The 27744-nt window shown below is 49.8% G+C and overlaps 1 protein-coding gene across 1 annotated transcript in view; it reads left to right on the forward strand.

The window, feature by feature from the left end:
* Nucleotides 1–27744, forward strand: part of TTC6 (tetratricopeptide repeat domain 6) — a 1112931-nt gene that overhangs the window by 1033630 nt on the left and 51557 nt on the right. The window contains exon 31 of the mRNA XM_085627931.1: nt 3070–3222. Coding sequence (XP_085484057.1) covers nt 3070–3222 — 153 coding nt within the window. The remainder of the gene's footprint in view (nt 1–3069; nt 3223–27744) is intronic.

Here is a 27744-nt window from a genome sequence, read left to right on the forward strand (position 1 = left end):
TAGACCGTCAGGGTTGAGTTCACTCGGTGTCTCTCGACTCCAGGATACAACTGCCTTCCTGCTCCGGAGCTGTCTCAGTTATAGGGCTGGTGCCCTTTGATGTCCGGACCCTCGCACTTGGAGGTCGGAGGGTCCGGGATGAAGGTGTCCAGACACCCAGCAGGGGGTGGAGCCAGCGCCTGGGGGAGCTGGAGGCGATCGGTACCTGGCGGGGGGAAGAGCTCTTGACGCTTCGTTCTCCCATTGACCTGCCAAGTGGTCCGCTCACCTCCTGGGTGGATGGTGGTGCCGGGATGTCGGGGCCGGCCAGGCCCGGGGTTAGGGTCGAGGTGAGGCCACGCGGCCGCGTGGTGCAGGGCCCAAGATGGCGGCTTGACTCGGCCGGGGAAGCCGGTGGGGCTGGACCCCGTGATGAGTAGGGGTCCGAGGGCAGAGGGTCCGTCGGGAGACGGAGTACAGGGGCTTGTCATGGGGGTATGCCTGGTGGGCCGGAGCTCGGGCCCTGTCGTGCGGGGAGGGAGCAAGCCCTCTGTGTGGCCTGTCCAACATCCCTTCAAAACTATGAATGAAAGAGGGAGAATAGAACGGCCCCGTGACACCCCTTCAAAACTATGAAGGCAAGAGGGAGTCTGGAAGGGCCCCGTGACACCCCTTAAAAACTATGAATGAAATAAGGAGCCTGGAAGGGCCCGGTGACACCCCTTCAACACGGTAAATGAAAGAGGGAGTTTGTAAGGGCCCCGTGACACCCCTTCAACACTGTGAATGAAAGAGGGAGCCTTGAAGACCCCCGTGACACCCCTTCAAAACTATGATCTAAATAGAGAGCTTGTAAGGACCCCGTGACACCCCTTCAAAACTATGAATGAAAGAGGGAGCCTGGAAGGGCTCCGTGACACCCCTTCAACACTGTGGATAAAAGAGGGAGCCTGGAAGGGCCCCGTGATACCCCTTCAACTCTGTAATTGAAAGAGGGAGCTTGTAAGGGCCCCGTGACACCCCTTCAACACTGTGAATGAAAGAGGGAGCCTCGAAGGCCCCAGTGACACCCCTTCAAAACTATGATCTAAATGGAGAGCTTGTAAGGGCCCCGTGACACCCCTTCAAAACTATGAATGAATGAGGGAGCCTGGAAGGGCCCTGTGACACCCCTTCAAAACTATGATCTAAATGGGGAGCTTGTAAGGGCCCGTGACTCCCCTTCAAAACTATGAACGAAAGAGGGAGCTTGTAAGGGCCCGTGACACCCCTTCAAAACTATGAATGAAAGAGGGAGCATGTAAGGGCCCCGTGACACCCCTTCAAAACTATGAACTAAATAGGGAGCTTTTAAGGGCCCATGACACTCTTTCAAAACTATGAATGAAAGAGGGAGCCTGGAAGGGCCCCGTGACACCACTTCAAAACTATGAATGAAAGAGGGAGCGTTTAAGGGCCCCGTGACACCCCTTCAAAACTGTGAATGAAAGAGGGAGCTTGTAAGAGCCCCGTGACACCCCTTCAAAACTATGAATGAAAGAGGGAGCTTGTAAGGGCCCCGTGACACCCCTTCAAAACTATGAACTAAATAGGGAGCTTATAAGGGCCCATGACACTCTTTCAAAACTATGAATGAAAGAGGGAGCCTGGAAGGGCCCCGTGACACCCCTTCAAAACTATGAATGAAAAAGGGGTAGCCTGGAAGTGCCCTGTGACACCCCTTCAAAACTCTGAACTAAAGAGGGACCTTGTAAGCGCCCTGTGACACCCCATCAAAACTATGAATGAAAGAGGGAGCCTGGAAGGGCCCCGTGATACGCCATTAAAACTATGAATGAAAGAGGGAGCCTGGAAGGGCCCTGTGACACCCCTTCAAAACTATGAATGAAAGAGGGAGCTTGTAAGGGCACCATGACACTCCTTCATCACTGTGAATGAAAGGGGGAGCCTGGAAGCCCCCCGTGACACCCCTTCAACACTGTGAATAAAAGAGGGAGACTGAAAGGTCCTGTGACACCCCTTCAACACTGTGAATAAAAGATGGAGCCTGGAAGGGCCCAGTGACACCCCTTCAACACTCTGAATAAAAGAGGGAGCATAGAACGTCCCCGTGACACCCCTTCAAAACTATGAATGAAAGAGGGAGCCTGGAAGGGCCCCGTGACACCCCATCAAAACTCTGAATGAAAGAGTTTTGCTGAGGGTGTGCACAGTCTGGGTGTGTCTGGTGAAGTCTAGCTGGGGGTGTGTACAGTCTGGTTGCGTCCTGTTGAAGTGTTGCTGTGTACACAGTCTGGTTGTGTCTAGGTGAATTCTTACTGACTGTGTGCACAGTCGGGTTATTTCTGGGTGAAGTCTTGCTGTGTGCACAAACTGGTTTCGTCTGTTTGAAGTCTTGCTGGGGTTGTGCACAGTCTATTTGTGTCTTGGTCAAGTCTTGCTGTGTGCACAGTCTGGTTGCGCCTGGATGAAGTCTTGCTGGGGGTGTGCACAGTCTGGTTGTGTCTGGGTGAAGTCTTGCTGTGTGCACAGTCTGGTTGCGTCTGGTTGAAGTCTTGCTGGGGTTGTGCACAGTCTATTTGTGTCTTGGTGAAGTCTTGCTGTGTGCACAGTCTGGTTGCGTCTGGGTGAAGTCTTGCTGGAGGTGTGCGCAGTCTTTTTGTGTCTTGGTGAAGTCTTGCTGTGTGCACAGTCTGGTTGCGTCCGGGTGAAGTCTTGCTGGGGGTGTGCACAGTCTATTTGTGTCTTGGTGAAGTCTTGCTGTGTGCACAGTCTGGTTGCGTCTGGGTGAAGTCTTGCTGGAGGTGTGCGCAGTCTTTTTGTGTCTTGGTGAAGTCTTGCTGTGTGCACAGTCTGGTTGCGTCCGGGTGAAGTCTTGCTGGGGGTGTGCACAGTCTATTTGTGTCTTGGTGAAGTCTTGCTGTGTGCAGTTTGGTTGCGTCTGGGTGAAGTCTTGCTGGGGGTGTGCACAGTCTGGTTGCGCCTGGGTGAATTCTTGCAGTATGCACAGTCTGGTTGTGTCTGGGTGAAGTCTTGTTGGCTCTGTGGTCACTTCCTGTGATGCTGACGCTGCTCTGTCTCCACACTCAGAGCTTGGGGAAGTTTCAAAAAGCCTGGAACCAGTTCACTGTGGCGCTTGACATTGATGCCAAGTGTCACCTGGCCTTTGAGGGACGGGCCATCCTCAGCCTGCAGATGGGAGACACGTTTGCTGCTCTTCAGGACATAGCCGCAGCACTGAAGGTGAGTGACCTTCCCATGACTTCCGGAGGGGAAGGGGGGGTGGGGGGGTAGAGGAGGGGACACAAGGTTGTTGGGTTCATGCTCAATTTCTGTTTTATGCATCAATGCAAACTAACTTGTCAATGATTAAAGATCTGACATAAATAAATTGGAACACTTTACCAATACCTGGACTCCTTCTACATATGGCAGTGGCGTAGCAAGGGGGGAGGCAGGTAGGGGGCGGTCCTCCCGCAGCAGCACGGGTTTTGGGGTGCGCGGCCTCTGCTCCCCCACTTTTACCTGCGGTCGTCGTGGGATGGCAAACGCAGGTATTGCCAGCGCCCCCTCACTCTTTCAAGTGGAGCTTGCGGGGTGGCAAACGTAGGGATCGCCACGGGCGGGCAAACATCTAGCTACGCAGCTTACATACGGCCTGTACATGACGTTCATGTGGTCCAGATCTTCATGTCTTTGAGTGGCGCTGTATGTCAGAGATGTTGCACTGTGTCCCTTGTCTTGTCTCAGCAGATCTTTTATTGGTGGTGCATTCTCTGGGATCCGCTCAGAAGACCATGGGCCTGATTTATATCTCAGCGAATGGGTTACTCTGTCACAGCAGTGACGGATATACCATCCGTCAAAATATAAATCCCATTATATCCTATAGGATTTACACTTAGGCGGAAGAGTTATTCCGTCACAACGGTGACAGATATCCCATTCACCGAAATACGTATTTCATTATATCCTATGTGATATACATTTAGATGGACAAGTTATTCCATCACAAAGGTGATGGTTATCCCATTCACTGAAATATACATTCCTTATATCCTATGGGATTTATATTTCGCAATACGGGAGATCTAAATCAATCCCCATGTGTTGAATCCTTATCGTGGCTGGGACCGTATAAGGTGTGCAGCGCTCCAGCCTACCTCTCGGCCACTTCTAGCTGCCTTGAAGAACTCCCAGACCTTTGAGTGTGATTTACATAGTTCCTTATGATCCTCAGATGAGATAGGTGCCACACAAGGGCATGTCCAGGCGAGAATCTACTGTGAGCCACTGCTGGGCATAGGACCCTTTGAAAGACGCTGCCAACGTTATGTCCTTGGAAGGAGAAGCATGTCTCTACAGCAGAATCCCAGAACATCCGTGAGAACAGTGACTTGTTGTCAGAACCCCTTTCAGAAGGCCACGGTTCAAGCAGGAGCCACTGGGCCTTACCATGAAGGTTGAGGCCGTTTACTCCTGATGTTCCAGCGACTGACCTACTGTGGGTTCTCAGTAACTGGGCCAAGTACTCCAGCACTTAGCTCTCAGTGGTAGCATGGGTCAAACAGTCTAAGGCTCTTCGAGAGTAAGGGAGATATGAGACATACACAGACCCAAGACTTAAAGGACACACAGTAACGGTAATAGGATGATTTGTCTCATCAAATACTTCATTTTATGAAAAGTTGAGAATTTTAAGATGATCGTACAAATCATGCAATCAACAAACTAAATAATCCCCAAAGCCCTTTAAGGTCAGTGTGCTTGCGCCGTCTTGGGCAGTATCCCTAAGTCCCTGTGTCCCATCTAGCGGGGTTGGTTAATTTCTATTCTGTACTAGAGGCGACTTCCACACTAGTCCCCACTCAGCAGAGTGTGTATCTCGACTTAACAGTCAAAGCTAGCAGCATTTATCCAGTATTGGGGTATCTATCATAGATTCACATGCTTGAATCATCCCCGCTGTCGAGGTGAGAGTCTCACGGTACAAATAAAATATATACATAACAGTAATAAATAACATACAATAGGCTATAATGGACAGTAAAGTCACTACATTAGCCTATCCTTGTCCTTTTGTAAAAAAAAAGAACCAAATCTAGAACACAGCCAATCAGGCTCCGGCACCCTCTAGAACACTCCACAGAGAGGCAAGTCCCTCAGATTTTCTACCACACGTCGTGTGACAGGGAGTCTCCCTGAGCTCTGCTCAGTTTTTTCAACTTTTGATGTATAACTGTGAGTACAGATTGTCTGATTCTTCTAAGAAAGGTTTGTTCTTGCCTTGTGGTTCATGTAGGAAGAAGAGGCTGCAGTTTGAAGATCCCCATAAGGAGTGTATTTATTGTCTGTATCCTACTCATAAGGTCAAGGACTGCAGAATTTGTAGAACCTTCTCTTCTAAGACCTTAAAGGACAAAGAAGGCAGATTGGTAATCTAGCTGGAGAAATTGAAGGTGAGATCTGAAGTGGTGTCTGAAGATGATGGTAGAAGTAGTCCACCAGCATCAAAGAAGAGAGAGAGAGCTGAAGATCCACCTGAGAGAGTTGGCAAGACATCAAAAAAGTCTCATCAGGAGGCTGGTCACTCTTCCTCTAAAAAAGAGAAGCCTTCTTTCTTTTCTAAGGTAAAATCTGTGGAAAAATCAAAATGCCACTCAAAACGGCATTAAAACAGCCTAGAACTCAGTCAGAGTCTCTCAGACACTCCTTGTCATCGAAAAAGACACCATCGACGACAAAACCTCCTCAGAGTTCGTAGATGGAACAGCTGGTAAGAACTGTGCCTTCGTCGACAAATATTACGTCACCGTCGGCGACGACATTGTCGATGATTCCACCGATGGTTACAGTTTCTCCTCCATCGGCATCTCTGTCGTCGACAGCATCAGCAGCGATGACGTCCCTTTTGTCAGCACTCCTACCGTCGACGACGGCTCAACTCTCGTCGACGCTTCCTCCGTCGTCGACGACCTCTGCTTCGACGATGACCTCATCGTCGACAGATGGGTCTTCCGTCGACAACTACAACGTCGACGCTGACGACGGTTATGTCTCCATCTATGGTCATCTCGTCGACGATTGTACGGAAAAGACCCACTTCCTTACAAGTAACACCTATTTTGTCGTCGAAGTTAACGTCTACGCTCCCGTCGACGAGAGGCTACTATCAGGACCCTTCTTACATTTTTCCCCTGCCTCGCAGACACTTTTTTGAGGAATCAGAGGATGATGGGCTATTCAGCCCTGCACGCAGCCCTTCTCAGCAGCATGTTGAATACAAGGAGGATGACGAAGAGAAGGAATATTATGAGCCTTATCAAAACATTCAAAGGCCTCAGGGATTATTACCTCGACAGGAGCCTATGGTTCAAATGCCTGTAACTTTAGTACAAGATTTGGCATCTATACTGCAGGACTACCATATGCGTTTCCCTACTGCAGCAGATCAGGTTCAAAGACAGCCTTCTCCTCCACCTGTTTTGCATGCTGCAGGTTCATATGTTCCTGTTGCTGAGGCTCAAAATATTTAGCCTGCACCACAAGACCAGCAAGTGCAGGATGATGACACGGACACAGTTGCCTAAGACGGCGAACTCCTTAAATCGCCTACTACTATTGATGAATGGGATGACTGTTTAATACCAACACCGTCATCTCCAGTTCCTCAGGCAATTGATTCTCCTCCGGAGGATATAGGGGGTTTTCACGCCATCATGGAAAGGACAGCAACCCGGTTTCACCTCCCTATGCCTGTCAAGCAGTCTGACTGCTTTTTATATGACTTTAAGGACCAGAGCAGAAAATTAGTGTGCGCCATTCACATAATCAATCATATTTGGGAGGAAGGCGTCAAGATTATGAAAAATCCTTTTTCCGTGCCTGCAATTCTTCCTAGAATTGATAAAAAAAAGTATAAGGACCCGGGTGATGCCCCTGCATGCCTGACCGGACATCCTAGACCTGATTCTGTCATCTCTCAGGCTGCTCAACGCAGATCTAGGAATCCTTTGATGCCAATTACAGCCTCACTTGACAAAGATGGAAGGAGGCTGGATAATATAGGGAAAAGATACACCACCATGGCAGGTGCCTCTGTTCATGCTGCTAATTGTTTGGCGATCCTAGGAAGATATGACTGTCAAATGTGGTCAGATATCAGGCCATATCTTGAGTTTTTGCCAGAGGATGAGAAGCAGGAGGCGAGAAAAATTCTCATGGAAGGAGAAAGGGCGGCATCAGAGACAATTGATATCTCTATGGATTTAGCTTTCCTAGGTTTCCGTCAACTGGCTGGAGCGGCAGTCCTTCGTCGCCAAGGTTGGCTTAAATCTACCACCTTTCGCCCGGAGGTGCAGAGCAAAATCCTAGACATGCCATTTGATGGGGCTGCGCTCTTTGGCAAGCACATCCATGATGCCCTGCGCGAAATTAAAAAGGACACCAACACGGCCAAAGCCCTGGGTACGCTTCTGTATAGGAAGACTCCTTTTCGAGGTGCCCGCTGCAGAGGGTCTTATTCCTTTTGTGGAAGTTACCAGAGGTACCAGCCCCAAAATTATCAGGACAGATATGGTTTTCAGCAGCAGCAACAATCGTACAGACCCCCCCTGCTGCCGCGTACAGACAGCAGAATAGGAGGAAACAGACCCAACTGGGCAGGGATAACGGTAGGAAGCAATGATGTCTTCCCAGCACCTGCGAAAGTTCGGCCACTTTTCAACCCCAAAACACTGAATATTTCTTGCCATTTCGGCCGAAACTATGGATTTAGGCCCAGATCTCTGTACTGGGGTGAACGTATGACATTGTTCTGCATTCAGTCCATCAATTGTTCTCTTTGCATTTGTCAACCTGAGTGGGACGGGTATGCCCAGACATGGGTCACGTGCTCTCCATGCCACTGGAGTCAAGCTATACTGGCTGATGAGGGCTGAAAGCCAGAAACTGGTCCTAGGATTCTTGTTTCTAGTCCAGGGAGGACCTGGCCTGGCAGTTCGGGCTGGACTGTTCCCATTGGGCACAGGGTCAAGACTGATTTGCATATGGCTGGGTCCAAACTGGAAAGGCATGGTGAGCAAAAAAAACATGGATTTAGGCCCAGATCTCTGTACTGGGGTGAATGTATGACATTGTTCTGCATTCTGTCCATCAATTGTTCTTTTTGCATCTTTCTGCCAATGGGAACAACTGACCTCGGACAAGTGGGTTTTGGACATAATCAAATTTGGGCACACCCTAGAATTTGTAAACATCCCTCCGCCCCACCCACCTTTAAAAAAGCATCCACCACATCTAGCTCTTCTCAGGGAAGAGGCAAGGAGTATGCTCCAAAAAGGAGCTATAGAGAGAGTGCCTCGCTCTCAAGAGGGTAAAGGTTTCTACTCCTGTTTCTTTCTAGTCAGAAAAAAGCCGGGAGAATGGAGGTCAATCCTGGATCTAAGGAAGCTGAAGCCAATACCTGCAGAAGAAATCCTTTCGCATGGTTACTCTTCAAGAAATCCTGCAGCTCCGAGACTATGCAGACTTCTTGACTACACTAGATCTGGAGGATGCATACTTCCACATCCCGATCCACCCCAAACATCGAAAATATCTCCATTTTACTGTAGCAGGTGCGCATTTCCAATTCAGGGTTCTCCCTTTTGGCCTGCGATCAGCTCCAAGAGTTTTTACAAAATGCCTTGCTCCAGTTGCGGCTCATCTCAGGCTGCAGGGCCTACAGCTCTTCCCATATCTGGACGATTGGCTGATAAAAGCTCCTTCTTTCCGGCAGGCCTCAGCAGCAACATTCACCGGCCTTCGCATGTTTCAGTCCCTAGGGCTGTCTCTCTACTCCCAAAAGTCAGTCCTTCATCCGTCACAAAGGACTCCGTTTCTGGGAGCAGTTTTGGCACTGTCCAGGACAAAGCATTCTTGTCCGCAGTAAGACAATCACATCTGATTTCCCTAGCATCGGTCCTAAGGGGAAGAAAGTTTGTTTCCGTGAGGAAGATAAAATCCCTTCTCGGAATGTTGTCCTTTGCAATCCTATTGGTTCCTCACACCCGTCTCAGAATGCGGCCTATCCAAGAAGAACTGGACAGTCAATGGCTTCAAGTAACTGTGTAGTTCGATGACCTGGTGAGGATAACCCCGGCTATGCGGGTGGCTCTGCTTTGGTGGCAGCACTCCAGCAATGTCTTGACCGGTATTACTTTTCTTTCTCCGTCACCAGAATTCATCCTAACTACAGACGCTTTTCTCGAGGGATGGGGTGCGCACCTCCAGGACCTCTGCATAAGAGGGAAATGGTCCAAGCAGATGAAAAAAATGCACATCAACTTTCTAGAGCTTCATGCAATTTTTCTGGCTTTACAGTCTTTTCTCCCAAGACTTCAGGGATCCTCAGTTCTCATAAGAACTGACAACACCACTTGCATGCATTACCTAAACAAGCAAGGAGGAACTCGTTCTCACGTTCTATCACAGGAAGCGCAAAACATATGGGAGTGGCTCCTTTCTCACTGCATTACAATAAAGGTGGAACACCTGCCAGGTGTAAACAACACTGGCGGGCAATTTGAGCAGAACATCAAATTTGTGCCACGAATGGGAGCTAAACCAGTCAGTCGTGGATCTCATTTTCCGGATGTGGGGAAGTCCCAACTTGGATCTGTTTGCCTCCAAGACAAATAGGAAATGCCCGTTCTATGCCAGCTGGGAACCAGAAAAAGGCTCTTGGGGAAATGCCTTCATGATGAGATGGGCGGGGATTTTTGCTTACGCATTTCCCCCGTTTACGTTACTCTTGAGGCTTCTGAGAAAACTGAAAATGGGACTGTGCTGGATGATCCTCATTGCCCCGCGATGGCCACGTCAGCACTGGTTCACAGAATTGCTCCTACACTCAGGGCCCGATTCACAGAACTAACTTAAGACAAAATCCTAAACTTACTACCATCTTGGTATTCACAGAAGGCACTTATTCATTTTGGTATTCATAGAAGGCACTTACTCATTTCAGTATTCACAGAAGTTTGGACTCCTAACTTTACTACTCCTAAACTGAGAAAAATCCTAACTTTAAGACTTTCGGTATTCACAGAAGGCATTTAGGAGTCCTAAAGTTAGGACTCCTAACTTCTGTGAATACCGAAATGAGTAAGTGCCTTCTGTGAATACCAAAATGGTAGTAAGTTTAGGATTTTGTATTAAGTTAGTTCTGTGAATCGGGCCCTAGAGTGCAGCCCATATCTAACCCTGGGCGGCCAACTACGCTACGCTCGCATAGTTTGTGCTACTTCGCGCTATGCGAATTGCACGTAGCACAGTGCAAAAACGCGTAGCGAAGTTGTTATTATTTGCTCGCTCCCGGTCCTCAATGTCAAGTTGGTGACTGCGAGCGAGCAAAATGACAGCCCGGCGAGACTTTTTCCTCGTTCGCGATCAGCAACATCAAGTTGGCGATCGCGAGCGTGGAAAATAAACCTCCCGGCGAGATTCTCAACGCGGGGAGGTCAGGTTTCTCATTGCGAGTGGTCGCGTATGCTCGCGACCGCTCGCGATGAGAAACTACCAGTCCACGTTGAGAAAGCTGCCGCTCGAGTAAAAATCTACTCGAGCGGCAGAAGATGACAGCTCGCACTGTGCGAGATGCCGTTTTCAATGATTGCACAGTGCGGACAAGCATCCGGCACTGTGCAATCATCCAGAACAGCGCACTACGCTGTTCGCGTAGCGCTATGCGTTTCTCGCGTAGTGCAAAGTGCACTTCGCATAGCTACGCGTAGTGCTACTACACAAACTACGCCCAGGGTTACCCATATCGCCTTCCAGTGTCGCCAACTCTATTGACAATGAGCAAGGGCCAGATTCTCCATCAATATCCAGCCCCGCTGCAGCTTCATGCCTGGCTTCTGAGCTCACTGAATTCAAGGAGATAGATTTATCTCAGGACTGTAGGGACATTCTGGCAAAGGCAAGAGCTCCTTCTACACTAAAGACGTATTCTTTGAAGTGGGAGCGTTTCTGTTCATGGTGCCGTGATAATGATTCACATCCATTGAACTGTCCTCTGGAGAAGATTCTCCCTTACCTTCTTTCGCTGGCCAAGTCTGGACTCATTTTCGCATTGGTTAAGCTGCATCTGGCCGCCATCTCGACTTACAGGCGCTTTGCTGGCGGCTCATCTCTTTGTTCTAACTGTCTGGTCAAGCAATCCTTGAAAGGTCTCTTCAGAGTTTTTCCTCCCATCAGAGCTCCTCCTGAATGGCTTAACCTGGTTCTAGCGCAGCTCATGAAGCAACCACTCGAACCTGTGCACAAAGCTGAGCTTGTGTAGCTTTCATGGAAAGCCCCTCTTTTGTTGGCGCTTACCTCCGCAAGGAGAGTCAGCGAAATTCAGGCGTTTACTATCAAACAGCCGTACCTGAGGTTCACTAATGACTATGTTCTCTTTAGGACGAACCCGACCTTCATTCCAAACGTTCCATCGTCTTTCCATCTTAATGAACCCGTTAGTCTACTTACTTTCGTTCCCAGTCCTTCCACCCCAGCTGAGAAAGCTCTGCACACTTTGGACATTAAAAGGTGCCTACAATTCTTTTTTTCACGAACTGTACCCATCCGGAAATTGGGTCAATTGTGTGTTTCATATGGTGAGCAAAAACCAGGTACAGCTGTGACGAAATCAACTATTGCAAGGTGGGTTGCATTTGCGATTCAATTTTGCCATTCTAAAGCTGGAAGTCCTCTATCTGTGCAACCTAAGGCTCATTCCACAAGGGCAGTGTCAACATCGACTGCCCTTTTTGCCAGAGTGCCGCTGGAAAATATTTGCCGTGCAGCAACTTGGAAAAATGTGCACACATTTACACGGCATTACTGTCTGGATCTGGCTACAGAAGCTGAATCAGCCGTTGGCCAAGCAGTGTTATGCAACCTTTTCAAATACGGTAAGCCTCTGTTGAGAGGTGCTATGTTATTTATTTTTGCTTGTTAATGCTGTTCTTTTTTCTCTCATTATGCCTAATGTCTTTCTTATGTAAGATGGCATATCTTCTAAGCATATTTACATAGATGTTTTTAAAAGATATCTAATGTGGTTCGTATTATACCCACCATCCGCTAAGGAACTAAGGACTTTACTGCTAGCTATTGTGATTCAAGCATGTGAATCTATGAACGGTACTCCAATACTGGATAAGAAAACGAGTTACTTACCTGTAACTTCAGTTATCCAGTATTGGTATCTTTCATAGATTCGCATGCGACCCACCCTCCTCCCCGGAGAGGCTTCCCTTATTGCTATTTTATACTTACTGTCACTTGTGCTACGAAAATCTGAGGGACTAGCCTCTCTGAGGAGTGTTCTAGAGGGTGCTGGAGCCTGATTGGCTGTGTTCCAGATTTGGTTCTTTTTCACAAAAGGACAAGGATAGGCTAATGTAGTGACTTTACTGTCCATTATAGCCTTTTGTATGTTATTTATTACTGTTATGTATATATTTTATTTGTACCGTGAGACTCCCACCTCGACGCCAGGGATGATTCAAGCATGTTCTTAGCTGTTAAGTTTGTGCAAGTCCCCAGCAGGCCAGACCGCCTGGAACTGTCTTACTTAAACCAGTGGTAGCTAAAAATCCTATGACTGAGTGCTCTTTTGCAGGCTCTGTTCTCCAAGCGCAACGACCTGCAGTTCTTGGTGTCTCCCTGGTTTCAAAAGGGTAGCTGACTTTGCCTCTCACACGGGTGATAGCCCACACTTCATGCTGATCTTCCTCCTGGTCACAAGGAGGTTTCTAAATTTGACAGTCAGATGGGCGACTGCTTCACACTTCACTGTGGCCTCCTCCCTGTTGACACAGGGGTCGCCGGCTTTGACATGATTGGGCAGGCAGCCCGCACTTCTGTAGCAGTCGCGACCGGACTGGTCTTCTTACACTTCGCTCACTGCGATCCACTCACCCATATCCTCACTGGGCCTCGCTCCCTCCAGGCCTCATACGGTCTGCTGGTCTTGGCAGGGAGGCAGAAGGCTGGTGCTCCAGGCTCAGTTAAAGTGCTATTGACTTCTTGGGTGATAGCCCTTCAGCTAGCAGTGAGACTGGCAGACCTTGGTCCCTAGTCCTGGTTCCAGCAGCTAGACGTCTTGGTGATCTTCTTTCTCCTGATGAACAACGCTGTTGAACAACTTGTGTGCCCCATACTCCCAGCTTTATAGTCCAAATCCAGACACAAATGTGAATTAGTGTCTGATCCTTTTAAATGTGGGTTGTGGGTATTCGCTCCTTTGAAATGCTCTCTCCTCTGCACTTTCCTTTGCCCCAGCAGGAGCAGCTCCATTTCTGACTGACCCACAACCCAGTCCAAAGGGAGTAAATGGAGTTTACACCTGACTTTCAGCCTCCACTGAACTATGCCTCATAAAGATTCAAAGGCCTAAGCCGAAAATTCCCTGGTCCACAGTCACAACCTTTTCAGTCCCACCATGACCAGTAACTCTTCCTGGAATCAAAGAGACGTTTGATCTGCTCCCCTTCCTTCAGCGTGTGCTCCCACCCCAGTCCTCAGAAATGTCAGCAATCCACATCTCTTTTGTGGTGGTTGCAGTCCTCACCTCTCCAGGCCCTGCGTTTCCAAAATGGAGCCCCAAGTACACCGTGTTACATGCCATACACAGTATATACACAACCCAGCATACACACACAATTATAAAACGCTGCCTGACACTACACTGAATTAATGAAGGCCAAGGATGAGTTGCATACACAGCTACAGAACTTTACATAAGTGGGCCAGAAGACATCACTCCTGTGATACAAGTGAAAAGCCCTGTTCACACTACAGATCACTATGAAACGCAAAACCTGTATGCTGCCATCACCATGCTTGTATCACTTACCTCCTGATAAGGGCAGCAGCCATCTACCAATACGAGGGTGGTGCTTGTTGCACCCCTCCCTATCCAACAAGTGTGTATTGCCATACGACAGCCTAGGTCACAGCATGCGCACGCATGAGCTGCCCATGACCAGAAATCATTATCCGGGGTCTAGATAGCCATGCAGCTGGGGCACTTAGGGCAGGGGTGCATATTTGTCGCCATGCAGGGGATTTATCTGACCCAACAGATGGTGTAGGTTTCTTCACTAGAAGGGCGCTTGAAAATATCTGACTGATCCTTGTGTGCACTTAGACAAATACCACACGCACAACAGACTCAACTCATCTTAAGAGACTCCGCACTTGTGCATTTGGACACACAACACGCGCACAACACATCTTAAGAGACACTGCACTCGTGCACTTGGACAAACACCACAGTCAAAACAGATCTGACTCATCTTAAGAGACACTGCACTCATGCACATGGACAAATACTACACACACACAACCGATCTGACTCATCTGAAGAGACACTGCACTCGTGCACTTGGACTAATATTACACACTTACAACAGAACAACAGATATGACTCATGTTAAGAAAACTGCATTCGTGCACTTGGACAAATACCACACTTACAACATTTCTGATGGATACATCTGCATGTGGATTCCTCACCTTTTGAATTACCCCTGCGCCAATATTCCACTGAAACTTTTTCATAGCTCTTGCACGTCGACGAGGACATCACAATAGCACAGCTCCGCTTGCGACTTCGTATGACATCACCAGAGCCATAAGAAGATCTCGTTGCTGACGTCAGTGTCCTTTTTTGTGCGCCGTCGGCGCTTAACGGTTTTTCTGGGGCTCTCCATTTCCTTTAGGATATCACTTTGTTACAGTTTCTGTCTTTAGTGTAGCAGGACGATGGCTACACAAAAGAAGTCAGGGTTCAAGCCTTGTATGGAGTGTGGGGGTCATATTTCCATCACGGACCCCCACGAAGATTGACTGTGGTCGGATCACGACGTCGAGGGATGTTCATTTTGTTGGAGGATGAATCCGAAGTCACTCAAGGACCGAGAGGCGAAGCTATTCATGGCCCGGGCGAGAAAGGAGAAGAGGGGTGGCAAGAGATCCAAGTCGAAATCGACCACCTCTCACACCTCAAGGTCATCGAAGAAGCACAGAAAGAAGCGTCAACATGGGTCCCGACGTCGGTCTTCGAATGACAAGTCTTTGAGGTCAGCTTCTCCGGTCCACCGGCATTATGGGAAAGATGACATCTCGCCTTCTTCCTCTCCTTTTCCGCAGGCGTCTCCGGTCCTTTCTCCGGCGCCAAGAAATTTGCCGGCGCCTAGGGAGTCGTTTCCAGCTCCTCCAACTTCGCCTGCCCCAGCCATGGTTTCACTGGCACCACAGCTGTAACCCACCTACCATCCTCAGTCGGATCTAGAACAGGCGGCTCCGGATCCTTACCCTCCCTTTTCAGGTACAGGTGCGGATCCATCGCATTTTCTCAATGCGATGTTGTGCATGTTTGCCAAAGCAGCTCACCCATCCGACGCACCAGCTGGCCCCGTGGGTCCGCTTGCATACAATTTGGGAATCCCCCAACAATATGCCCAGGCACCATTCGTGCCCTTCATGCCGATGACACCATCATGGTTTCTCCCGGTGCCGAGATTCTCAACGCCGATACCGCAGTCTCCAGCACCATCTGGTTTTGTGCCGACGCTGATAACTACTGAAGGTCCTCCTTCGACGCCGGTGCCAATGTCACCGACGCCAACGATCCAGAAGATGCACTCCAGGAGGGAGGCTCAGAGACTACTTGAAGAAGAGGAGTTCCAGGGACAGCAGGAACAAGCTGAAGAGGGGGAAATCCTGTCTATGGATGACTTCGAAGGTCTTCAGGAGGCCAGTGGATTGGACACTTCACCTGAGTGGAAGCTTTCTTCTCCAAAAGCAATGCCTTCTCAGGCCGTGGCTCCTTATCATGCTGTAATCAGGAAAGCTGCTGACCTGTTGGACCTGCAATTGCCCACAGCTGAGGTTAGATCGAATAGTCTAACTGAAGTTTTACACTCTCCGTCTTCAGTTGTTGAGCCTTTACTACCATTTAATGAGGCTTTAACGGAGCTGATTCTTGAAGTGTGGCAGAAGCCCTTGTCTGCCCGCAGTTTCAAGAGTGGTGGCAAGATGCTATAAGCCTGCTCCGGGGGATCTAGTTTTCTAACCTCCCACCCTTCTCCGGAGAGCTTGGTGGTTCAAGCGTCATGTTCATCTAAACAGTCGGCAGGATCCTTCCCCACCACCCCGGGGGATAAGGACTCCCAAAAACTGGAGCAGTCAGCCAAAATGTGTTCTCCTGGGCAAGTACAGCTTTAAAATCTACTAACGCCACATGCTTGTTGGGAAGATGTATCCACGTTCTGATGGTCTCAGCCAAGGAGGTGGCTCCTAAACTGCCTGATGATGTACGAGGGCACGTTTTGGAGGTATTGACTGATACGCAGGCTGCGGCTCGTCAAGTGGTTCAGTCAGGTCTCAATACAGCGGACTCAGTCACCAGGGTGATGGGCTTTTCCGTGGCTACCAGGAGGCACGCTTGGTTGAGAGGTTTGGGGTTTTCTCCAGATGTGCAGGCCACTCTGCTTGATCTTCCTTTCGATGGATCCAGGCTCTTTGGGACAAAGGCGGATTCTGCTCTGCAACGCTTCAAGGACAGCAGGGCTACTGCAAGATCCCTGGGCCTGCAGTCCCAGCCTTGGGGCTATGCTTACAGGAGGTTTTGTGGATTTGGAAAGGCAGCTTCCTTTCGTGGCCGTCAGCAACAAAGCAGCAGCAGAACCCCCTGTGCAAACCATACAGAGGGAAGGGAAGAGGCCGCTTGTGGGGAGCCTCTCGGCAACAGTCCTCCTCTCCTGTTCCCCCCACCGGTTCCACAGGGAAGCAGCTCTAGAACCCCCATCTTGGAGCCTGTTGGTTCTGTAGGAGGTCGAGTGTCCCATTTTCTAAAAAAATTTGAAATCTGTTACATCAGATCTTTGGGTTTTGAATCTTGTAGAAAATGGGTACACCCTTCCTTTCCAGGAGTTTCCCCTTCCTTACCCTCCTTGCCAGGGCTGGTGTTCGGAGGACCATCTGCTGCTTCTTCAGCAAGAGGCCCTGGCCTTGCTTCAGAAGGGTGCGATAGAGGTGTTTCCGGAGCAGGAAAGGGGTCAGGGGTGTTACTCCCGATATTTCCCGATGTCCAAACAGGACGGGCGGTTGAGACCGATCCTGGACCTCAGGGTCTTGAATTTTTATCTCAAACAGAAGAAGTTCAAGATGTTGACCCTAGCTCAGGTTCTTCTAGCGCTGCAGCAGGAAGACTGGATAGTGTCGATTGATTTGCAGGATGCATATTTCCACATCCACATCCTGAGGTCGCATCAGAAGTACCTCCGTTTCTGATGGATACATCTGCCAGTGGATTCCTCACCTTGTGAATATCCCCTGCGCCAGCAACATTCGGAAACTTTTGTAGCAGTCCACGCCGATGAGGTCGAAGACGACGTCACAGAGGCACGGCTCCGCTCGCGACTCCGCTGACGTCACCGGCTCCATAAGAAGACCTCCTCGGCGTGATGACGTCAGTTCCCTTTTTTCCGCGCCGACGACGCCAACGGATTTCGGGAATCGTTACTGGTAGCTTTACCTGTTACTTTGTGTTTATTCTGAAGATTCTCTGTCTTTCTTCGAGAATGTCGACAAGGAAGTCTGGTTTTAAGCCTTGTCGTGAATGTGGCAAGCACATGTCCATCACTGACCTGCATGACGATTGCGTTTGGTGTTTGTCCTCGGACCATGACGTTGGAGGTTGTTCGAGTTGCAGGAAAATGAGCTCGAAGGCTCTTAAGGAGAGAGAGGCAAAGCTCTTTATCGCCCGGATGAAGAAAAAGGAGAAAAGAGGTAGAAGAAGATCCAGGTCGAGGTCGAGGTCGGCTTCCAAGTCGACTTCGGGACATGCTTCAAAGAGCAAGAAGCATAAGAAGAAGAGGAGGCATTTGTCGCATCATAAGGCTTCGACGTCGAAGTCGAAATCGCCTGCTCGGCGTCGAAGGGAGTCAGTGTCTCCTTCTCCTGTCCCGGCTTCGCCTCCGTTTCCATCTTCTCCGGTGTCTTCGCCGGCTCCGGCTGAATCCCCGGTGCCGGCGTCCTCTCCGGCGCCGGTGCCATCTCCAGATCCTGCAAGTCCTCGGGCTCCGTCTCCGACTCCGGCCCAGGATGAGGATTGTCAGGCTCCGGGTGAGTCTGTGACGCCGCAAGTTCCACCGTCGGCGCTGGCAGGCCCGAGTCCGGTGTTACCTGACCAGTATCCGGCTTTCCCTAATCCAGGTCAGGACCCCTCGCATTATCTCAATACAATGTACGGGGTGTTCTCTCGGGCCATGTATACCTCTGGTGCACCTATGGGTCCGATGGGTCCGATGGCTTTCAATCTGGGTGTGCCGCAGGTTTACCCTCAAGCACCATTTATGCCGTTCTTCCCAGCGACGCCGTCTTGGCAGATGCCGGCGCCGAGAACATCGACGCCGCTTTCCTCTTCACCGGCGCCGACTCGACCTCGTTCGACGCCGGCTGCTCCAGCTGATCCGCGTTCGACGCCTCTGCCGGCGCCGTCGGATTCGATCACGGCGCCGCCGACGCCGCAGGTGCGGATCCGTTCAAGAAGGGAGGCGCAGAGAGTGCTGGAGGAGAGACGCTTTCTGATGGATGAGGCTGAAGAGGGGGAATTGGTCGAATCTGATGAGGTGTTCGACGAATTGAAGGAGGCAAGTGGTCTGGATTTGTCTCCGGAGTGGGACATCACTCCGCCATCGGATGAACCCTCTAAAGATGCGGCACCCTATCATGCTGTAATTAGAAAGGCTGCAGAGTTGTTGGACCTTCAATTGCCATCTACTGAATTCAAGTCCAATATTTTAACTGAGGTGTTACATTCTCCAACTGCGGTCTCAGAGCCTCTGTTGCCTTTCAACGAAGCAATTTTGGAACCTGTGCTGGATGTATGGCGCAAGCGTTTCTCAGCTCCTGCAGTCTCCAAGTTAGTCGCAAGAAGGTATAGGGTGGCTCCAGGGGATCCTGAATTTTTATCTTCACACCCTTCACCTGAAAGCCTAGTAGTTCAGGCGGCTTGTTCTGGACGGTCGAAAGGGGCATTTCCTCAAGTCCCAGGGGACAGGGAGGCAAAGAAGGTGGACCAATCGGCCAAGAAGGTCTTTTCATCAGCCAGTATGGCATTGAAATCTTCAAATGCGACTTGTCTGTTGGGACGCTATATCCATGCGCTTATGGACTCGGCTAAAAGGTTGGCGCCAAAACTGCCAGAGGAGGATAGAGGAGGCTTCAATGAAGTTCTATCGGATGCCCAGGCGGCTGCTCGCCAGGTTATACAGAGTGGCCTGGATACAGCAGACTCAGTTGCCAGGGTCATGGGGTCTTCAGTTGCCACCAGGAGGGGTGCATGGCTTAAGTCCTCGGAGTTCTCTTCGGATGTCCAGTCAACTTTGTTGGACTTACCTTTTGATGGGTCTGGTCTGTTCGGGAAGAAGGCTCATGCTGGTCGAGCGCTTCAAAGAAAGTAAGGCTACGGCTAGGTCGTTGGGCCTTCAATCCCAGCCGAGGGGTACTTTTAAGAGGTACAGAGGCTTTGGAAGGACGAGTTTTCGTTCCTACAGACCAACCCAGCAGCAGCAGCAGCAGCAGCAGCAAGGCTCTCTGTCCAAGGGATATAGAGGAAGACTTAGAGGTCGCTCACATGGCCGTCAACTCTCCTCCTCCTCTTCCTCTTCCTCAGCCCCTCCCACCACCGCAAAGCAGCCCTAGATTCGACATTCCGGATCATGCTGGTCCTGTGGGGGGTCGGCTTACCCATTTTCTACAAGATTGGGAATCTGTAACTACAGATCTCTGGGTTCTAGATCTTGTAGAAAATGGGTATGCCCTTCCCTTTCGGGAATTCCCTCCAAATTATCCTCCTTGCCAAGGGGCTTGCTCGGAGGACCACCGTCTTCTCCTGCAGGAGGAAGTCCTGAAGTTGTTTCAGAAAGGTGCGCTAGAGGTGGTCCCAGAGCAGGAGAGGGGTCAGGGATGCTACTCCCGGTATTTTCTGATTCTGAAAAAGGACGGCAGATTGCGTCCGATATTGGACCTCAGGATCTTGAATCTTTATCTGAAGCAAGAGAAGTTCAAAATGCTCACCCTTGCGCAGGTTCTTCAGGCGCTGAATCAGGAGGACTGGATGGTGTCGCTCGACTTGCAGGATGCGTATTTTCACATCCCCATTCTGAAGTCGCACAGGAAGTATCTCCGGTTTACGGTAGGGTCGCAACATTATCAGTTTGCGGTCCTCCCGTTTGGTCTTACTTCGGCACCACGGGTCTTCACAAAGGTGATGGCGGTGGTGGCAGCCCATCTCAGAAGGTCGGGGATTTCGGTTTTCCCTTATTTGGACGACTGGCTGATCAAGGCGGAGTCGCCAGGGAAGGTGCTGCTCCATCTGCAGGATACAACTCGGCTGTTGTACAAATTGGGTTTTTCGATCAATGTGCCCAAATCTCACCTGGTGCCCTCTCAGCGCAACCTGTTCATAGGTGCGGTACTGGACACTACTGTGTGTCGAGCATTCCCTCCTCCTCAAAGGATTCTCGACATACAGGAAATGATTCCTTTATTTTTCAATGGAGCGGTCGTTCCAGTTCTGAAGGTCCTTCGCCTGCTCGGTCTGTTCGCCTCCTGCATCCTGTTGGTCAACCATGCACGCTGGCACATGAGGGCACTCCAGTGGTGCCTCCGCAAGCAGTGGTATCAGCACAAGGGAGATCTCAGGGAGTCTGTGAGGATCTCCAGAGAAGCTGCAGCGGATCTGTCTTGGTGGAGCGTGGAGGGCAATCTGACCCAAGGAAAGCCCTTTCATCTACCTCCATCGGTGACCACAGTGATAACGGATGCATCCACTCTAGGGTGGGGTGCTCATCTGGGGGATCTGGAGATCAAAGGTCTTTGGTCTCCAGAGGAAAGGTTGCTTCACATCAACCTTCTGGAATTGCGGGCGATTCGTTTGGCGCTCAAGGCCTTTCTCCCTTCCCTTCGCGGTCAGTCGATTCAAGTCCTGACAGACAACACGACTGCGATGTGGTATATAAACAAACAGGGAGGAGTGGGGTCTCTTTGTCTCTGCAGAGAGGCCCTGCGTCTATGGTCCTGGGCTCAGGACCATCAGATTTGTCTGATGGCAAATCATCTGGCAGGTGTGTTGAACGTACGTGCGGACAGTCTCAGTCGGCAGTTCTCCGCCGATCACGAGTGGAGGCTTCATCCGGAGGTGGTTCGTCATGTCTTTCGGACGTGGGGGACTCCTCGGGTGGATCTGTTTGCCACTTTCGAGAACGCGCACTGCCCGTCATTCTGCAGTCTCCAGTATCCGATGCAGGGGGCGTTGGGGGATGCGTTTCAGTTGAGTTGGGGTTCACGACTCCTTTACGCGTTTCCTCCCATACCCTTGATTCCTCGGGTTCTGAGGAAGATTCGCCAAGACCGGGCCCAAGTCATATTGATCGCCCCGGATTGGCCAAGAAGGGTGTGGTATACAGATCTTCTCCACCTCTCCTCGTGCCCTCCGCTCCGTCTCCCTCTGAGGGCAGACCTCCTCTCGCAGTCGGAGGGGCAGGTTCTACACCCCCACCTCCAGAGCTTACACCTTCATGCCTGGAGATTGAACGGGGCAATCTGAATTCTTTCTCTCTCCCTCCAGATGTGGTGGACGTTATTTTATCGGCCAGGCGACGCTCCACCAAATCCATATACTCCTATAGATGGTCTAAATTCGTTCTCTGGTGCGGAGAGAGGTCAATTGATCCCTTGAAGGCTCGTTTGTCTAACATTCTGCAGTTTGCCCTTTCTCTTGCTCAGCAAGGCTTTGCTGTGGCTACTGTAAAAGGATATTTATCGGCTTTGACGGCTTTCCTATGCCTGCCGGATCAGCCGTCCTTATTTAAATCACCTATTGTGCTTAGGTTTCTTAAGGGCCTCACGAATAAATTTCCTCCTACTCCCTTTATTGTACCTCAATGGGACTTAAACCTTGTACTGACTTATCTTATGGGTTCTCCCTTCGAGCCCTTACATAAGTGTCCCTTGAGACTGTTGTCTTTTAAAACGGTTTTCCTCGTTGCTATCACCTCGGCAAGGAGGGTAAGTGAGCTTCAAGCTCTTAGTTCAAACCCCCCATTCTTGACTGTGCATGCTGAACGAATGGTGCTCCGGACCAGGGCTGCGCTTTTGCCTAAGGTGGTAACTCCCTTCCATCTGGGGCAATCCATTACCCTTCCTTCCTTTTATCCTCCCCCTCACCCTTCCAAGGAGGAGGAGAGACTTCACCGTTTGGACCCTAAGAGGGCGGTGAGCTTTTACCTGGACAGGACAAAAGACTACAGGATTGATGACCAGCTCTTTGTGGGCTTTGCTGGCTGCAGAAAGGGTCGTGCGGTGCACAAGCGCACCCTGTCCAGATGGATTGTACTATGCATCAAGATCTGCTACTCCCTAGCTGGTAAGGAGCCTCCGGAGGGTTTGAGGGCTCATTCTACCAGGGCAAAGTCTTCTACGTCTGCTTTATCTAGGGGTGTTCCTGTGGAGGACATTTGTAGGGCGGCAACTTGGGCCTCCCTCCACACCTTTGCAAAACATTATTGCTTGGACACCGAGGTGAGGAGGGACGGACATTTTGCGCGATCCGTCCTTCAGGACTTTCTGGTATAGAAGGGTGGACACCCTCCTCCGGGAGTGGGGACTGCTGTGGAATCTATTCACAAGGTGAGGAATCCACTGGCAGATGTATCCATCAGAAGAACAAGTTACTTACCTTCGGTAACGCTTTTTCTGGTGGATACAGTATCTGCCTGTGGATTCCTCACTGACCCACCCGCCTCCCCATTGTCCATCCTTCTATACCTGTGGTTCTATGCCTGTGATTCTATTGATGGTGTTTCAAATGTGTTTATCACTGTCAAAGGCATTTTGTTGTTTCTTGTGCTTTGTTACTTATTTTCCACACTGTGTGTGTTGATATGCATTTTGTGTACTGTGTATACTGTGTATATATATTGCTGTCAGTCCGTCCGTGTGCCTCGAAGGCACGGAAAAAAGGGGCGGAACTGACGTCATCACGCCGAGGAGGTCTTCTTATGGAGCCGGTGACGTCAGCGGAGTCGCGAGCGGAGCCGTGCCTCTGTGACGTCGTCTTCGACCTCATCGGCGTGGACTGCTACAAAAGTTTCCGAATGTTGCTGGCGCAGGGGATATTCACAAGGTGAGGAATCCACAGGCAGATACTGTATCCACCAGAAAAAGCGTTACCGAAGGTAAGTAACTTGTTCTTTACGATGGGATCCCAACACTACCAATTTGCGGTCCTTCCGTTCGGACTTACTTCTGCTCCGCGAGTCTTCACAAAGGTGATGGTGGTGGTGCAGCTCATCTCAGAAGGTCAGGGAATCCTGTGTTCCCCTATCTGGACTACTGGCTGCTCAAAGCGAAGTCTCCAGAGATGGTGCTGCATCATCTACAGATAACAGCTCGGCTGTTGTTCGACTTGGGTTTTTCGACAAATGTACCCAAATCTCACCTGGTGCCCTCCCAGCACAACCAGTTCATAAGGCCATTACGGGACACTACTGTGAATCGTGCGTTCCTGCCTCCTCAGAGGATCCTAGATATCCAAGCTATGATTTTGTTGTTTCAAGAAGGGGCGGATGTTCCAGTCCTGAAGGTCTTACCCCTGCTCGCTCTGTTCGCTTCCTGAATACTGTTGGTCGACCATGCATGCTGGCATATGAGGGCACTCCAGTGGTGCCTCCACAGGCAGTGGTTTCAGCACAACGGAGATCTAAGGGAGGTGGTCAGAATCTCCAGAGACACTGTGGCGGATCTGTTATGGAGGAGTGTTCCAGGCAACCTGTCGCAAGGGAAGCCGTTTCAGCCTCCTCCACCCCTGACGACAGTGATAACGGATGCCTCCACTCTGGGGTGGGGTGCTCATCTGGGGGATCTGGAGATCAAGGGCCTTTGGTCTCCAAAGGAAAGATTGCTTCACATCAATCTTCTGGAACTGCGGGCTATACGTTTGGCTTTCAAGGCTTTTCTTCCCTCTCTTCGCAGTCGGTCAGTTCTGGTCCTGACAGACAACACTACTGCGATTTGGTACATCATCAAGCAGGGAGGAATAGGGTCGTATCCCCTCTGCAGAGAGACTCTGTGGCTCTGGTCCTGGGTTCAGGACCATCGGATTTTCGTGATTGCGAATCATCTGGCCGGAGTGCTGAATGTGCGTGCGGGCAGTCTCATTCGGCAGTACCCAGCCGATCACGAGTGGCGTCTCCATCTCGGAGGTGGTCCGTCACATTTTCAGGATGTGGGGGTTTCCTCGATTGGATCTGTTTGCCACTCAAAAGAATGCACACTGCCCGTCGTTTTGCAGTCTCCAGTATCTGTTGCAGGAAGCATTGGGGGGCGCATTTCAGCTAGATTGGGGTTCGCAGCTTCTTTACGCATTTCCTCCCATACCCTTGATTTCTCAGGTTCTGAGGAAGATTCACCAAGACCGGGCCCAAGTCAGATTGATCGCCCCGGATTGGCCAAGAAGGGTGTGGTACACAGACCTTCTTCATCTCTCATCGCACCCTCCGCTCTGTCTCCCTCTCAGGACAGATCGCCTCTCGCAGGAGCAGGTTCTACACCCCCACCGCCAGAGCCTGCACCTTCATGCCTGGAGATTGAACGGGGCAACCTGAGTTCTTTCTCTCTCCCACCGGATGTGGTGGACGTTATTTTATCGGCCAGAAGACACTCCACCAAATATGTTTATTCCAGTAGATGGACCAGATTTGTGAAGTGGTGTGGAAAGAGGTCGATTGATCCCTTGAAGACCCATTTGTCTGATGTGGTTAGCTTTTCACTTTCCTTAATAAGTAAGGTTTTGCTGTGGCTACTGTTAAGGGTTACTTGTCGGCTTTATCTGCCCTCCTTTGTTTGACGGACCAGCCTGCTTTGTTCAAGTCTCCCATAGTTATGAGGTTCATTAAGGGCCTCACTAATTCATTTCCTCCCACTCCCTTCATTATGCCTCAGTGGGACTTGAATTTGGTACTGACATTCCTGATGGGTTCTCCTTTTGAGCCTCTTCATAGTTGCTCGTTGAGGCTTCTCACATTCAAGACAGTTTTTCTAATTGCTATTACCTCTGCCAGGAGGGTAAGTGAGCTTCCGGCTCTTAGTTCTAAGCCTGCTTTTACAACCATCCATGCAGACAAGATGGTTCTTAAGACCAGGGCTGCTTTCTTTCCTAAGGTGGTTACACCTTTTCATCTGGAGCAGTCAATCACCTTACCTACCTTCTATCCTCCCCCTCTCCCTTCCAAGAAGGAGGAGAGACTTCACCGTATGGATCCTAAAAGGGTGGTCAGCTTCTATCTGGACAGGACCAAAGACTCAAGGTTGGACGACTAGCTCTTCGTTGGCTTTGTGGGGAAGATGGAGGGTAAAGCCGTCCACAAGAGAATGCTATCCAGGTGGATCATCTTGTGCATCAAGATGTGCTATGCCCTGGCCACGAAGGAGCCTCCTGAAGGTATCAGAGCTCATTCTACCAGAGTAAAGTCTTTCACATCTGCTTTGGCTGGAGGTGTCCCTGTGGTAGACATCTATAAGGCGGCAACATGGGCCTCCCTCCACACTTTCGCGAAGCATTATTGCTTGAAATCAGAGGTGAGGAGGGATGGCCATTTTGCACGTTCTGTGCTGCAGGACATTTTGGTATAGGAAGGTGGACACCCTCCGCCGGGAGAGGGACTGCTTGGGGATTCAATTCAAAAGGTGAGGAATCCACAGGCAGATGTATCCATCAGAAGAACAAGTTACTTACCTTCAGTAACGCTTTTTCTGGTGGATACAGTATCTGCCTGAGGATTCCTCACTGACCCACCCGTCCTCCCCGTTGTCCACCTTTGTATACCGAAAAGGTTTTTGTGCATGACATTCTTGTACTTCTATGTCATTTGCTTTGCTATAATGCTTGTTGTTCGAAATGTCTTGGCCTTGGCTTTTCCTGTTTTCCTTTTTATTCCTTCATATACTGTGTATATCTGTATATATATTGTATACTTGCAATATGTGGTCAGTCTACCCGTTCGCCTCGAAAGCACGGAAAAAATGGGTGGAACAGATGTCAGCACGCCGACGAGGTCTTTTTATGGCTCCGGTGACCTTATAGAAAGTTGCGAGCAGAGCCGTGCTATTGTGACGTCGTCGTCGACGTGGGAGAGCTCTGAAAAAAGTTTCAGTGGAATGCTGGTGCAGGGGTAATTCAAAAGATGAGGAATCCACAGGCAGATACTGTATGTATCCACCAGAAAAAGCATTACCAAAGGTAAGTAACTTGTTCATCTGACTCATCTTAAGAGACACAGCACTCGTTCACTTGGACAAATACTACACACACACAACAGATCTGACTCATCTTAAGGGACGCTGCACTCGTGCACTTGGACAAGCACAACAGGCAAAACAGATCTGACTCATCTCAACAGACGCAGCACTCGTGCACTTGGACAAACACAACATGCACAACAGATACGGCTCATCTTAAGAGACTGTACTGGTGCACCTGGACAAACACGACACACGTAGCAGATACAACTCATCTTAAGAGACACTGCACTCGTGCACTTGGACAAGCATCACACAACACAATAGACTGACTCATCTTAAGAGACACTGCACTTGTGCACTTGGGCAAACACCACACAACACAAGAGACTGACTGATCTAAAGAAACACTGCACTTGTGCACTTGGACAAACTCCACACAACACAACAGATACAACTCTTCTTAAGAGACACTGCACTCGTACCCTTTGATAAATACTACACACACACAACAGCTCTGACTCATCTTAAGAGATACTGCACTTGTGCACTTGGGCAAACACCACACAACACAAGAGACTGACTCATCTTAAGAGACACTGCACTTGTGCACTTGGGCAAACACCACACAACACTAGAGACTGACTGATCTTAAGAGACACTGCACTTGTGCACTTGGACAAACTCCACACAACAGATACAACTCTTCTTAAGAGACACTGCACTCGTACCCTTGGATAAATACTACACACACACAACAGCTCTGACTCATCTTAAGAGATACTGCACTTGTGCACTTGGGCAAACACCACACAACACAAGAGACTGACTCATCTTAAGAGACACTGCACTTGTGCACTTGGGCAAACACCACACAACACAAGAGACTGACTGATCTTAAGAGACACTGCACTTGTGCACTTGGACAAACTCCACACAACACAACAGATACAACTCTTCTTAAGAGACACTGCACTGGTACACTTGGATAAATACTACACACACACATCTCTGATTCATCTTAAGAGATACTGCATTCATGCACTTAGAGAGGTACTATGCACAAGACATATGACACATCATAGGGGACATTTTTTGTGTGCACTTGGACAGATTTATTTATTTATTTATTTATTTATTCATTTATAAAGCGCATGGTTATACCTAACGGTGTGTCCCCGCGCTGAGACATCGAGATAAGTAGCTCAGAAAGAGACTTGACACAGCGCTTAAACGTTGTTATTCAGAAATAGCCATGTCTTCAGCTGTCTACGGAAAGCGCATTCCCTAGGCTCGGTTCTCATTGTTATTGGTAGCGTGTTCCATAATTTTGCAACTAGAAATCTAAAGGAGCGAGCTCCCATTCTGGCTCTAAAAATTCTCGGGATACTCAGTAAGGCCAATTCCTTAGACCGTAGGTCT

This window comes from Triturus cristatus, chromosome 9 (assembly GCF_964204655.1).
Source record: "Triturus cristatus chromosome 9, aTriCri1.1, whole genome shotgun sequence".
NCBI classification, from domain to species: Eukaryota; Metazoa; Chordata; class Amphibia; order Caudata; family Salamandridae; genus Triturus; species Triturus cristatus.